We start from the raw sequence: 13260 nt of genomic DNA, 5'->3' as shown, positions 1-13260 counted from the left end.
CTTATTTATCTCCTCCTTCTTGTTGTTTTGGCTGCACCAGGCAGCTTTTTGTATCTCAGTTCCCCAACCAGGTATCGAATCTGAGCCCTCAGGAGTGAAAGCGCCGAGTCCCAACCACTGGACTGCCAGGTAATTCCCTCCTACCGACTTTAAAATTAATATATACTAAAATCCACACCTACTCCAAGGCTAGTCTGACTACACTTGTTAGCACAGAAACTTGCAGAACCAGCTTTCCTTGCCCAATTCTGAAGAGCAACTCAACACCAAGGGGAGGAATCACTGTCCTCGTGAGACCACACGAGATAAGGGACCCTTCATCATTTTCCTACTCATTTCTGGACGGTGCAAGAAAGGCAAAATCCACAGGAACCAAAACTTATTTCATTTAAAAGGAATCTCAGGAATTCCCTGGCGGTCCAGTGGTTAAGACTCCATGCTTCCAATGCAGAGGGTGAGGGTTCAACTCCTGGTGAGGGAACTAAGATCCCATATGCCACTCGGTGTGGGCCGAATAATTTTTTTAAAAAATTAAAATTAAAAAACCCCACTAAGTTAGATACCTTAATGGTAGATGCACAGCTTATATATTTTTCGAAACCCAGAGACTGCACAACACCAACAGTGAAGCCTAAGGTAAACTCTGGATTCTGAGTAACAATGATGTGTCCATGGAGGTTCATCAAGTGTAACAAAGGTACCACCTCGGAGAGGATGCTGATACAGGGGATGAGCTGGAAGGGGAGGGGAGGGGGACAGGTGCTCTATGGGAAATCTCTGGACCTTCTAATTTTAGAGTGAACCTGAAACTGATCTAAGAAAAATCATGTCTTTAAAAAAACAAAAAAGGGGACTTCCCTGGTGGTCCAGTGGCAAGAACTCCGAGCTCCCATGCAGGGGACACAGGTTAGATCCTTGGTTACAGAACTAGATCCCACATGCCACAATCAAAAAGTAAAAAGATCCCACATGCTGCGACTAAGACCTGGTGGTACAGCCAAATAAATAAATACAAGTATTAATAAAAAAAAAAAAAAAGACTGATGGACAGACAGGTGGGATAACTGTGAGAAAGCAAATATAATAAAACGTTAGTTATAAAATCTAGGAAGTAGATAGGGACGGGTGTTCATTTTATAGATATTAACTTTCACGTAAGTTTTGATTTTTTTCTTAATAAAATGTTGGGAGGAACGCTCCCCAGACGATTACATACAGACACTTCCTCCAAGTGCAGTGCCCAGACCAGCCACTTCCTCGGCAGCCTGTGGGAAACGGGACTCTAAACCCACTGCTGACCGACTGTACCAGATCTGTGGAGTGGGCGTGCTGAGCCACACCCAGCTCACACCTGCCGAGGAGGACGCTGGTGGGACGGTCCCTGCGTGCCGCACAGACCAGCATGACCCAAAACCCAGCCACGACTAGACGGGGCAAGGGCTTCGGCTGTAACCTTAAAGTCAACACCCCTGGGTGTTTCAGTTATTTCATGAGAGCAAACCAAACTAACCATCTCCTCGCTCTCCGGTTCCACGCATTTCCTATGTGGAGTCCTAAGTGTACTTCTGTAGTCTCACCGCTGCTTTTCTGTTTTACCCTGTTTAACACGAGTGCTAACTGCCAAACCAACAAACAAGTCGTCTTAGCTCTCTGTCGTTCTTTACTCATCTGTACTTAACAAAAAAGAATGTACAGAGTCTGTAACACAGACCAGTTATTTGATAATACGCTGTTTGACAAGGGCGTCCCTGGTGGCTCAGACGGTAAAGAAACTGCCTGCAATGCAGAAGACCGGGGTTTGATCCCTGGATGGGGAAGATCCCTTGGAGAAGGAAATGGCAACACACTCCAGTATTCTTGCCTGGAGAATCCCACGGACAGAGGCTGGTGGGCTACAGTCCATGGGGTCGCAGAGAGTCAGACACAACTGAGTGACCAACACTACACTTTGTTTGACAAAAAGTACTGTTTTTGGTTTTGGTTTTTTTTTTCAGGCAAAATAAATAAAACTGGCTTTATCTTTAAGCAGTTCAGCAACTATCGAAAGACAAATCTCACAGACTTATTCAAGGTTCTTTATACTTCTGGGTATTTTAAGATAACAGTATTTGTTGAAATAATATTTTTTTCCCTAAATTCTCACAGGACCTTTAAAGTACACTCCACTGAGTTTTATAGAAATAAATTTTCCTTTTTGAAAACAGCAACTACATGAGCTGATGCTGAGTGTTCTGTTTGTTTCTATAGATTGTCTGCAGGCTATTAAACCAGAGGCACTGAATTCTTCCTCTATCTCATGAATCAGGCCAAACACATCACAGGAACATCCTGCCCTTCCCACCTGGTTTAAGGAACATGTTCTATAATCCTGTCCACAAAGGCCCTTTAATTCCAAAATAAAGTTACTTATGTCCTAAGGAAGCCTTGAAGCCTTGATGATGGTGTATGGAAGTCCAGCCAGGCTAACTGCAAAGCAGAAAACAACAGAAAACTCCACCCACAGCCAGTAAAACCCATGATTAACTCCAAGTCGGTCAGCTAACATTAGCTGCTATTTAGCTAAACCTAGTGGATTTCCAGTCAACAATAAATTCCCAACTAAAATGCGAAAGAGGACTGGCTCATAAATTAGCTGATAACTGGCAGTTCTCTGTCTGCCGACCTAACAAAGACCTACTGACCTGTGGCAGCAAAGTGATGAACCTGCTCTAACTCAAAGGCAATTTTCATGACAATTCCTACAAGCAAACCACCAGAAACACACACCAGCCCCAAAGCCCCCTTAAAGTTCTAAATCCTCACCCGGAGATAATACAGCTGTTTCAAAACTCTTAAGTTCACACCTCTCTAACATAGAAATCCATCTGCTTGGCTTCTCCCCACAACGTGTGAGAGACAAAAAGGCTGGTACCCCAGTCAGAGTCCAAGTCAGTCACGTCATTGGCACCCAAACCCGACGGGGCTGCGAAGCTGAGGAAGGGCTGGGCAGGGAGTCCCGCGCGGGTCATCGGACATGCAAGGGAACTCAGAGACACTCACTTTTACCCAGACTTCCACCAGAAACAGGAGGGGCTACCAAGAAAGGGGCTCTGGACCCCCGTGGTGGTGCAGTGGATGAGAACCCGCCTGCCGACGCCCAGGACATTCGGCCCCTGGCCCGGGAGGATCCCACGTGCCGCAGAGCACGTGGGTCAGTCCCCGCGCCACAGCCACTGCACCGTGCTCTAGAGCCGGTCCTCTGCAACCGGAGAAGCCGCCGCAACGAGGGCCTGCACGCTGCAACTCGAGAGCAGTCCCTGCCTCACAAGAGAGCAACCAAGACCCAGCACAGCCAGTAATTAACTGATTTTTTTAAAAAACAGGCTCTGAGGAGCGGACAATCTTGAGAGAGAGGTGCTGAGTCTTGCAAAAATGTTGAGCCCGAGTGTAAACGCCACGTGACCACAGGAGTCCTGGCTCCGCCCCAAGCCATCAGCCACATGGGCCACTTCGCTGCTTTCCTTCACACCTAACCGTGTTGTGACGCTGGTTCTGGCGCTGTTCATGGGAGAGAACTTCTCTCTTCGCGTTGTCTTGGAGACCTGAAGCCAACAGGGCAATGGGCTGACCCACCCTGGCAGTGAGTAACACATCCAGGGCGTGCGTGCAGGGGCCGAGGGAAGGAAAGCTGGACCCAGGAGACCTGACTCCAGTCAGTCTGGGGTGAGATGAGCCCGGGGCCTAGCTTACCGTTTACCTTTCGTGACTGTAGAATCAACGCGACAGGCGAGAGTAAATGGTTTCAAAAAGTAGAACTTTTTCCTGTTTACCTTTTAGTCTGAGAAACTTCAAACATACCACAAACACACAGAGCAGGAAGGAGAATAACCCCCAGGAGACCCCCAGTTTTAATCATCATCAGCATGCAGCCATGATGGCGGCCTCTTTACTCCCAGCCACCTCCTCCTCCTCGCCCTGGACTGTTCTGAAGTCAGTCCCAGACAGGTCTCATTCATACTCAAATACTTCACTAGTTAGAAGCAGCGAGTGCATCTGAAGCTCGGATATTCCAAACCTGGCTGTTCAGTCCTTTGCTAGTGTGTGTTCAGTCACTGAGTTGGGTTTGACCCTAGCAACTGTAGCCCACCAGGCTCCTCTGTCCACGGGATTCTCCAGGCAGGATTACTGGAGTAGGCTGCCATTTCCTCCTTCAGGGGATCTTCCCAACCCAGGGATCAAACAAATGTCTCTGCACTGGCAGGTGGAATCTTTACCACTGTGCCCCCCTGGGAAACCCATGTTCAGTCCTTTACTGAGCCTTATTAAAAAAAAAAAAACAAAAAACCCACTTCTGGGCCTCATCTCATCCACAGGTCGAGGGAGAGAGGGGGTGGGTTTTGTAACTTCGTAGGGTCAATGTCCCACAGCTGAGACAGAATCATCTAGACCCAAAGCTGATTTGTCTTTCATTCCCCCCAAAGAGAGAATCTTTGGATTGCAGAAAATGTGGCAAAAATACCAAACCAAGAAACCATCTTAGACTTAAAACACTATCTGGAGACCAACCATCTGTGAGTGGAACCGGGTACCCTAAGTCTCAATCCCATCTAATGAACCTGTACTAGAGGTCTGAAAAGAGGCTGCCTTGCCTAGAAGGGAGGAAAGCTTGGGGGATACATGTATATGTCTGGCTGAGTCCCTTCACTGCTCACCTGAAACTATCACAACATTGTTCACTGATTTTACTCCAATACAAAATAAAAAGCTGAAGAAAAAAAAAAAGGCTGCCTTGTGCAAGCACCCCAAATTTTAGACATGAACAGGCCCACATTGGCCCACCCCTTCCTTTTGTAGAAAAGGAATCTGAGGCCCAGAGAGAGGACGTGACCAGCTCAACACAATTGATCCTATCACACTGCAGCACTGAAGGAAATCCCTGACCTTGAAGCTCTGTTGGGCACTGACCTCAGGGCTTTGCCTGCTATGGGAGTCCATCAGGGCCATCCAGGGCTTCCATGGACACAGGTCCACTCCTGAGCACCACGGGCGTCACCGAGGTTGTGATCCACTGGAACGCATTCGGAGCCATCGTCCCCCACAAGGGACACACAGACACACGAAGAGCACTGGAAGGACTGAAGATGCCCAGTCTAACGTTAAGGAGCCCTTGGGACACAGGAATGAGGATTCCATCACCTGGCCAGTCAGTCATCACCCACCAGGGCAGAAGCTGCCGAGAAGAAAACACCGGCCTGCATCTCCAACCATGAGTGATGTACACGAAGTGACCGTGAGCTCTGGACCCTGAGTTGGCCAGGAGCAAGGCCCAGGGGCCAGCCGGGATGCTCTGCTGGGGAGGGCCTTCTGAAGGCGGGGGAAGAGGCACAGGCTAGCTCAGGGCCCTTCCACCACTAAGGCCATCTGACACCACGGCAACTTATGGCTTCCTTCTCAACCTCTCTCAACTAAGCTGAGGGAACAGAAAAGGGCTGGCAACAGAGAACTCAGCAAGAAGTAGTTAATGCCATGAACCCTCGAAGCCTGCAGGCTGCACCCTCCAGGTGAGGGGGTCACACGGAAGGCACACCAGCTTCACAAGGCGCTCACTGCTGCAGGCATCACCCCCTCGAAACAGAAATGGTGATTCTAGGAGTCTTGAGAGGTTGTGCAAAAAGCAGATCATAATCTGCCTGACCCACGCTGTCTGCTTATCCAAAGCTTATTTTTCTTACTATATACAACTGAACATCTTCAGTAACTTGATGTCTACTACAGGTATTTACAACTACTAGTACATTAGTTTATACAAGATACTTGTATTATACACAAAAAACATGGGGGAATATCCTCAGATAAGATGGGTCCACGTCCACCACTATGCCAATGCTGGGTGCAGGCAAGGTCAAGCCCATCTCGTTGATTGCATGGAATCACAGAGAACGTGGGCAGGAAATGGCTGGTTCTGAAACCCTTTTATTCCAGAGCGTCCACAGCTCTTCCCCCAGAAGCAGAACAGGCACCCCCTGGAAATGCCCTCAAATAAAGGCACTGATATTGATACATATAAAGTCACAGCTATGAGGAGAAAGGTCTACACAAACCACAGAAATCAACGGCAAACTCCCAAAGGGAGAAACTCCAACATAACACAGTTGAAAACTAAGCTAGTCAGAAAGTTAATAGTAATTCATGAACTTCTCATCTAGGGGATGGGGGGGCAGGGGGGGCAGTGGATAATGGGTTGAAGGGGTGAAAAAAAAAAAGCAGACTTTGCTTTACTTTTTTCTCTCAAATAGCTAATAATCAGATTTCCACAATGTACTGAACTTGTGTTCCTCTGAAAGTATTAGTCACTCAGTTGTGTCCGACTCTGTGCAACTCCATGGACTGTAGTCCACCAGGCTCCCCTGTCCATGGGGATTCTCCGGGCAAGAGTACTGGAGTGAGTTGCCATTTTCTCCTGCAGGGGATCTTCCCAACCCAGCGATCGAACCCTGGTGTCCTGCACTGTAGGCAGATGCCTTACCATATGAACCACCAGGGAAGCCCTGTGTTCCCCCGAAGTGAGTTGTTTTAAGCGAACTTCAGTAACAACAAGAGAACCATAAGAGAAGCCCCAGGAGCTCAGCGGTAAAGAATGGCAGGTTCAATCCCTGGGTCAGGAAGATCTCCTGGAGAAGAGAATGGTAATCCACTCCAGTGTTCTTGCCTGGGAAATCCCATGGAGAGAGCAGCCTGGTGGGCTCCAGTCCATGGGGGTCACAAAGAATCGGATACGGCTCAGTGCCGAGCACACATCTGTAGAATCGAAGTGTTACTTCTGTGCTTTTTAGATGCTGAGATTGCTGAATTCATGGTAAGAAAGCTCCTACGATTAGTGCTAAAGGCAATCCACCTAGAGTACCAAGCTTTCAAAGGACGAAATTTTAAACATGGCTTTTATTAATGTGCCGCACAGAAAAACTGAGTAATAAAATGGTCTCTAAAGACCAGCCTGATGCAACAGACTGCAAAATCTGCTATTAATTCTGCCAAAACCAGAAATTCGGCAATAATTCCACTTGCTTTCCAAATTAAAGCCTAAGACAAATCTAGTAACTATTCTTGTATTAAGCAAACAGTCACAAAAGATGACTGAATTCATGAGCCTGTATCTCTGAATTTTCAGGAAGCACCATCCAAAAGTCAAAGGAAAATGACAGCAAGAGTCATGTTTATGACATGTTTATGTGTTTTTTTTTTAATCAGTAAGGGTAAGAGAAAGCGAGAGTGGCAATGAGTCATTCTAGGCAAAAAAAGGTCAATGTCCTTTCTGGCAACCTCCCCCTCAGCTTGTCCGCCTCTCCTACTGTGAGCCTCTGTGCCCCCCACCTCTCTGGGTCTTTCGGTGGGGTTTTCTGGGCAAATGAGGGAGATCGAACTACAGGCTGCCTCAAGTTCTTCTCAGAACTACTGCGTTGGCCCAAAAGTTCACTTGGGTTTTTCTGCAGCATCTCATGGAAAAAGCCAAATGAACTTTTTGGCCCACCCAGGACCATCCTGTGAATACGATTCTGAGACATCAGCATAAAAACCACTGGCCTCACCCACGGGCCTCACAGAAGACCCAGACCTAAAGACCACCAAGCCACACACCGCTCCGCCCACTTCTCCCCTGCTTCTCTCTGCACAGCATTTTACATCTCCACACTCTGCCCACCCAACTCCAGCGGCCCGCACTCTGTTCCAACAAAAGACAGGCCGAGGACACCGTCTGCTGCCTGCTCCCCAGTTCTGCAAGAGCACGTGATCAAGAACTGAAAAGCAAGTCTCTCCCCAGCTCTCCACTTGATTATATTCACACCTGCCCCAGCCCAATTCAGAACCCAGCTGCCATCTGGCAGACTCTTGCCAGGCTCTGCAGCCCCCATCGCGGGGTCTACATTCACCGGGAACCAGCACCAGGGCTCTGGCACAATCCCAGCCGCCGGCCACTCCATGACCACCTCACCCAGAAACTTGGCTCTCTCCTCTATTCATTCACCCTCTGAAACACTTACTGTTGAAGCTTGCTACAAACTGGAATGGAGTGAGAACCATCATCGGTTTCCTATTCTGACTTTTATCAGGTCACCAAATCACCAAACCGGATGGGCGGGGCAGCACCCCACTGCACTGCCTTCAACCCAGACAGACCGAAAGGAAGCGCCGAGGGGGGCGGGGACCCTAGTCCTGACCAGGCCCCAAGATCCCTCACTGCGCTCACCCGTCACCCACGGGGTCAGGAGGCAGAATCTCTAGCAGCCTTCTCTACCTCCACATTCTGTGATGCTCAAAGCCCAGGGTCCCTTCACAAAGCCACAACGCAAGACACATGACACCACACAGATCAGACAATCCCCGCACAACCAGGCCACCCTAACAGCTGTGTTCTGATGTAAGGTCGGTCTAAGTCAGTTGCCTCCCAAGACTTCCCCCTGGAACCTCTTTCTAGGTCCTTAGTAAGCCAAGTGCAAAGCTACTGTAGCATCACCAGAAAGCGTTTCAGACACACAGACCCCAGGCCCCATCCCAGACAGCTGGATGACAACCTGCATTTTAACAAGCTCCCCAGCTGACTCAAGTGCACATTAAAGGTTAAGAAGCACCAGGACTCCCCTGGTGGTCCAGTGGCTAAGACTTTGTGCTTCCAATGCAGAGGGGCCAGGTTCGATACCTGGTCAGGGAACTGGCTCCCCGGTCAGGGAACTAGATTCCACATGCCACAACTAATGCCAGTGCAGCCGAATTAAAAAAATATTTAAATTATTTTTTTAAAAAAGACTGAAAAGCACCAAAGGAGATCAAACCAGTCAATCCTAAAGGGAATCAACCCTGAATATTCACTGGAAGGACTGATGTTGAAGCTCCAATACTTTGGCCACCTGATGCAAAGAGCAGACTCACTGAAAAAACCCTGATGTTGGGAAGATTGAAGGCAGGAGGAGAAGAGGGTGACAGAGGATGAGATGGCTGGATGGCATCACCGACTTGATGCACACAAGCTTGAGCAAACCGAGGGAGACACTGAAGGACAGGGAAGTGCGGCGTGCTGTGGTCCACGGGGCCACAAAGAGCTGGACACGACTCAGTGACTGAACAACAACAGTGAAGGAGGCACAGAAAACTGGGGGGTGTGGGCCTTCAGGGCTGGCAACCTCTGCCTCCTCTGCCTGTCAACCCCACCCCAACTCCCATCCGACCCTCATCCCACTGGGTTTCCAGGGCCCCACGCCCTCCCACCTGGTCACACCTTGCCTATCGAATCAACCTGCCAATACTCTGGGAAACAGCCTGCAAAATGGGTAAGTGCTAAACTTGAGTCAACTGAAAAGTCTTAACACCCGGTTTCTCCACTGCCTACTAGCTATGTGATTGAAGGCAATTTATTCAACATTACAAATTATTCATACGTGAAATAAGGAATAAAATTAAGAAATATATATACATATACAAAAGATCTCATGGAGTCAGTACTGAAGAGGGCAATTATCTTTTTAACATACCACCAAGATGGCCCCTCTCTTTACTAACTCAAATAAATCATATCGGTTCCAAAACTCCCACAGATCCGTCCAGTCTCCAATGTCCAGCCTGTTTTCTCTTGTGAGTGTTCGTCTGCACATTCCCATTCATTTATACAGTCACATCTCTGGAGCAAAGTCTAAGGAGTCCTCGCTGGGCTCAGCACATCCTGATTCTTCCCTAAACCCACCAAAACCAGTGTGCGGAACACCCTCAGCTCTCAAGCGCTACAGATGACACCCCCTGGACACTGTCCCACGTGTGTGACCCACTGACATGAAAAAGCAGTCCACATAAAGAAACTAAGCGACATGTAGCAGAACCTTAACCTCTGGCACAGCCCTCAAATCCCATCATTTGTTTTATGCTTCCTGAGAACTGGAACTCATCTTCAAATTCCCTCTTCTGACATGTAAACATCAGACCCAATCTGGTTAGTTCACCTGTATATAGATCTTATTTCCACTTCATCATCAGCATTTTGGGGAAGGAAATACACTTCACTTACTCTCCTCAACACCAATGAGAAGCTTGCAAAGCCCATGCCGGAGACGCGTGGTTTCCTCCAGGCCGCATTCTCATTTCCTGCTGAGCTAAGTAAAGCAGGTCTCGTGTTGCCGTATGTGAATCCAGGCATCTGACCACCTAAAACCAAAGCTGACATATAACTGACTTCTCCAGGGCATCTTCCCAACCTAGGGATCAAACCCGGGTCCCCTGCATTGCAGGCAGATTCTTTACCTTCTGAGCTACCAGGGAAGCCCCATGACTTGACTTACCCTTTTCCTATTATCATCCATTCAAACACACAGATGAAAACTCCTAACTCTCAGCTGATGACACTGCAATTAATCGTTGATTAGACATTTTTTGTAAAATGAAGTTTTTTAAATTTTTATTTATTTATGTGGCTATACCAGATTGTAGTTTCAGCATGCAGTATCTTTAGTTGTGGGATGTGGGATCTAGTTCCCTGACCAGGGATCAAACCCAGACCCTCTGAATTGGGAGTGTGGGGTCTTGGCCACTGGACCACCAGGGATGTCCCTGGTCTCTTCTTCTTCTAAGGGCACTAATGCCATAAATACCTAATTTCCATGCTTATTCAGGGTTGATTGATATCAGTGATAAACTTCATAGGAACTTCATAGTTTTCCCACAATTTGCTGATGAAGGCACATTTCCTTGATTAATTACAGAAGACAGCTGAGGAATATATTTCTTAAACTCTTTTGGGGGGAAGAGGGGCTCATTTGAAATGTAAGATAATTACATCCATTAAGTATAAACACATTGTGTGTGTGTGTGTGTGTTATCACTCAGTTGTGTCTGACTCTTAGTGACCCCATGGATTATAGCCCACCAGGCTCCTCTGTCTTGGAATTCTCCAGGCAAGAATACTGGAATGGGCTGCCATTTCCTTCTCCAGGGATTGAACCTGGGTCCCCCGCCTTGCAGGCAGACTCTTTACTGACTGAGCCACTAGGGAAGCCCGAAATATGTTGTACAAGATGGCATAATCTTCTCAGAGTTAAAGTTCATTTCTCAACAGTTTCTTCACAAGTAGAGGAAATGCGTTTTAGCAAAAGCTCCCTTCCCTGTAATTTAGTCTGAGCAGGTTGCACGGGTGTGCACGGATGAAATCTGTGTTCTGGGTAGTTCCTCTTTTCCTAGTTATTTATAAACAAGCAGTTTAAAAAGTTAAAAACTATGTTTCCAGAGTATAAGAATAGTAAGTGTTAAACTAAATCTGACAAGACCATTTTGTAGCATTTACGCAGCACCATCAGATTTCCAAAGTGCCTTGAAGTCACTACTGTTGCTTAGAGCATCACACTGGGTTGGATTTGAGATTTATCTGCACTCATGTGTAAGTGCATGAGTAAGGCTCCTGAAGATTTTCAACAACCTGCTCCGTCCCAAGGCCAGCTGAGTTTCCAGACTATAACTGCAATGGAAAGATCCTTGGGTATTTGTTACTTCTGGTGATGGGAGGTAGGAACGTCTTCATTTATCATTCAAACTGAAATACTGCGCTAGCAATGCACATTTTTTTCCTCTTAGATGACATATTTTAGGCATACCAAAGATTCTGCTGTAACAGAAATTTTTGATTCATCAACCCCTGAGGTTCAAGGCAAACTATTTCTTAGTGTTTCAGGGCCAGAGTCTTTGATTTTCCTTAAGAAACACAGTTCTCTATGCTTCTGATAATGACAGGTATGTTATCTAAGTATATATTTGTACATATCTGGAATAGACTTTCTACAGTGAAATTTTCTACAGTGAAAATTTTGTAAGAAATGATAAAAGAAATGATAAAATAAAAAAATTAAAAAATTTTTAATCTAGGGAGAGCTATTTCATATCTAGACAGCTTGGCTTGGTTCCATTTCCTTGCATCTTTTATTTATTTTTCCTCTGCTGTACTGTATGGTACTTAATTTATAAAGATTTTGAAAGAATCAGTGACATTATCAAATCATTCCTTAACGCATTTGCAGAAGGAACCAAGAGTATCTCTAGATGTTCTCTCACAAATACAGGGAGATGGGGTGGGAACTGTCTATGTGATCTGATTGGTAAAGAATCTGCCTGCAAATGTAACAGACACAAGAGACATGCGTTCAATCCCTGGATCAGGAAGATCCCCTGGAGCAGGAAATGGCAACCCACACCAGTATTCTGGCCTGGAGAATTCCACAGACAGAGGAGCCTGGAGGGCTATATTCTATGGGGTCACAAAGAGTTGGGTGCAACTGAGGAGGTGAACACACATACACACACACACACACATATGAATAGACACATTAGTCTGCAAAACAATAGATCTTCCATCATGAGAGGAGTAAGTTCTAACTGACAGAACTTTTATCAAGTGCCAGAAAAGCATCTTGAAAGTATGTACCACAGTTAGTCATTAGTGAAAAATTAGCAAATTAAGTAGTCCTTTTCAAGAACAAGCTTGGAGGACTCCTTACTCTTCCCAATTCCCAAACCTCCCACAAAGCTACAGTAATCAAAACCGTGCGGTACTGCACTGGATAAATACAGAGATCAAGGGGATGCAGTGGAATGGAATTCAGAGTTCAGACATTTAAATAAGGAAGAAAAGTTCAGAAATGCTCACATTTAAGGTCAATTGGTTTTTGACATGTGTATCAAAACAACTGAATGGGAAAGGAATAGTCCTTTCAACAAAGGGTGCTGGGCCACCGGATATCCACACACAAATGAATGAAGCTGCACCCCCTACTTCAGAATCTACACAAAATTAATTCAAAGTGGATCAAGCAGCTAAATGTAAGTCAAAACTATAAAATTTAAAAGAAAAACATGGGAGGAAATCTTCAATAATCTTAGCTTAGGCAGTTAGGTTCTTAGATATGACACCACAAGCACACAAAGCAGAAGAAACAGTAAGCTGAACTTTATCAAAATTAAACACTTCTGTGCTTCAAAGTACACCATCAGGAAAGCAAAAAGTCAACTCACAGAATGGGAGAAAATCTTTGCAAAAGACTTGTATCCAGAATACATAAAGAATTCTTAGAACTGAAAAACTTTAAAAAACAAAAAACACAATTTTAAAATGTGCAAAGGATAGGAATACCATTTCTCCTAATATATTCAAATGACCAACAAGCATGTGAAAAGATGCTCAACATTATTAGTTATCAGAGAAAAGCAATCTAAACCACTAAAATGAGATATCACTAGGATGGCTATAATCAAATA

At 46.1% G+C, this 13260-nt stretch overlaps 1 protein-coding gene across 50 annotated transcripts in view; it reads right to left on the bottom strand.

Moving 5' to 3' along the window:
* The window catches only part of MAP4K4 (mitogen-activated protein kinase kinase kinase kinase 4), a 149465-nt gene that overhangs the window by 121720 nt on the left and 14485 nt on the right, over window positions 1-13260 (bottom strand). For 10 of the 50 annotated variants that reach the window (XM_043467975.1, XM_043467980.1, XM_043467989.1 and 7 more), the window contains exon 1: window positions 10031-10081. The exons of the other annotated variants lie outside the window; for them this stretch is intronic. In XM_043467975.1, the coding sequence (XP_043323910.1) occupies window positions 10031-10066 (36 nt within the window). In that variant the 5' untranslated portion in view covers window positions 10067-10081. Of the gene's footprint in view, window positions 1-10030; window positions 10082-13260 lie in introns of those variants that run through there. 50 annotated transcript variants of the gene reach the window in all.

Source organism: Cervus canadensis, chromosome 5 (assembly GCF_019320065.1).
Source record: "Cervus canadensis isolate Bull #8, Minnesota chromosome 5, ASM1932006v1, whole genome shotgun sequence".
NCBI classification, from domain to species: domain Eukaryota; kingdom Metazoa; phylum Chordata; class Mammalia; order Artiodactyla; family Cervidae; genus Cervus; species Cervus canadensis.
Note: the sequence above shows the minus strand (reverse complement) of the source record. Positions and strands in the feature narration are given on the sequence as shown.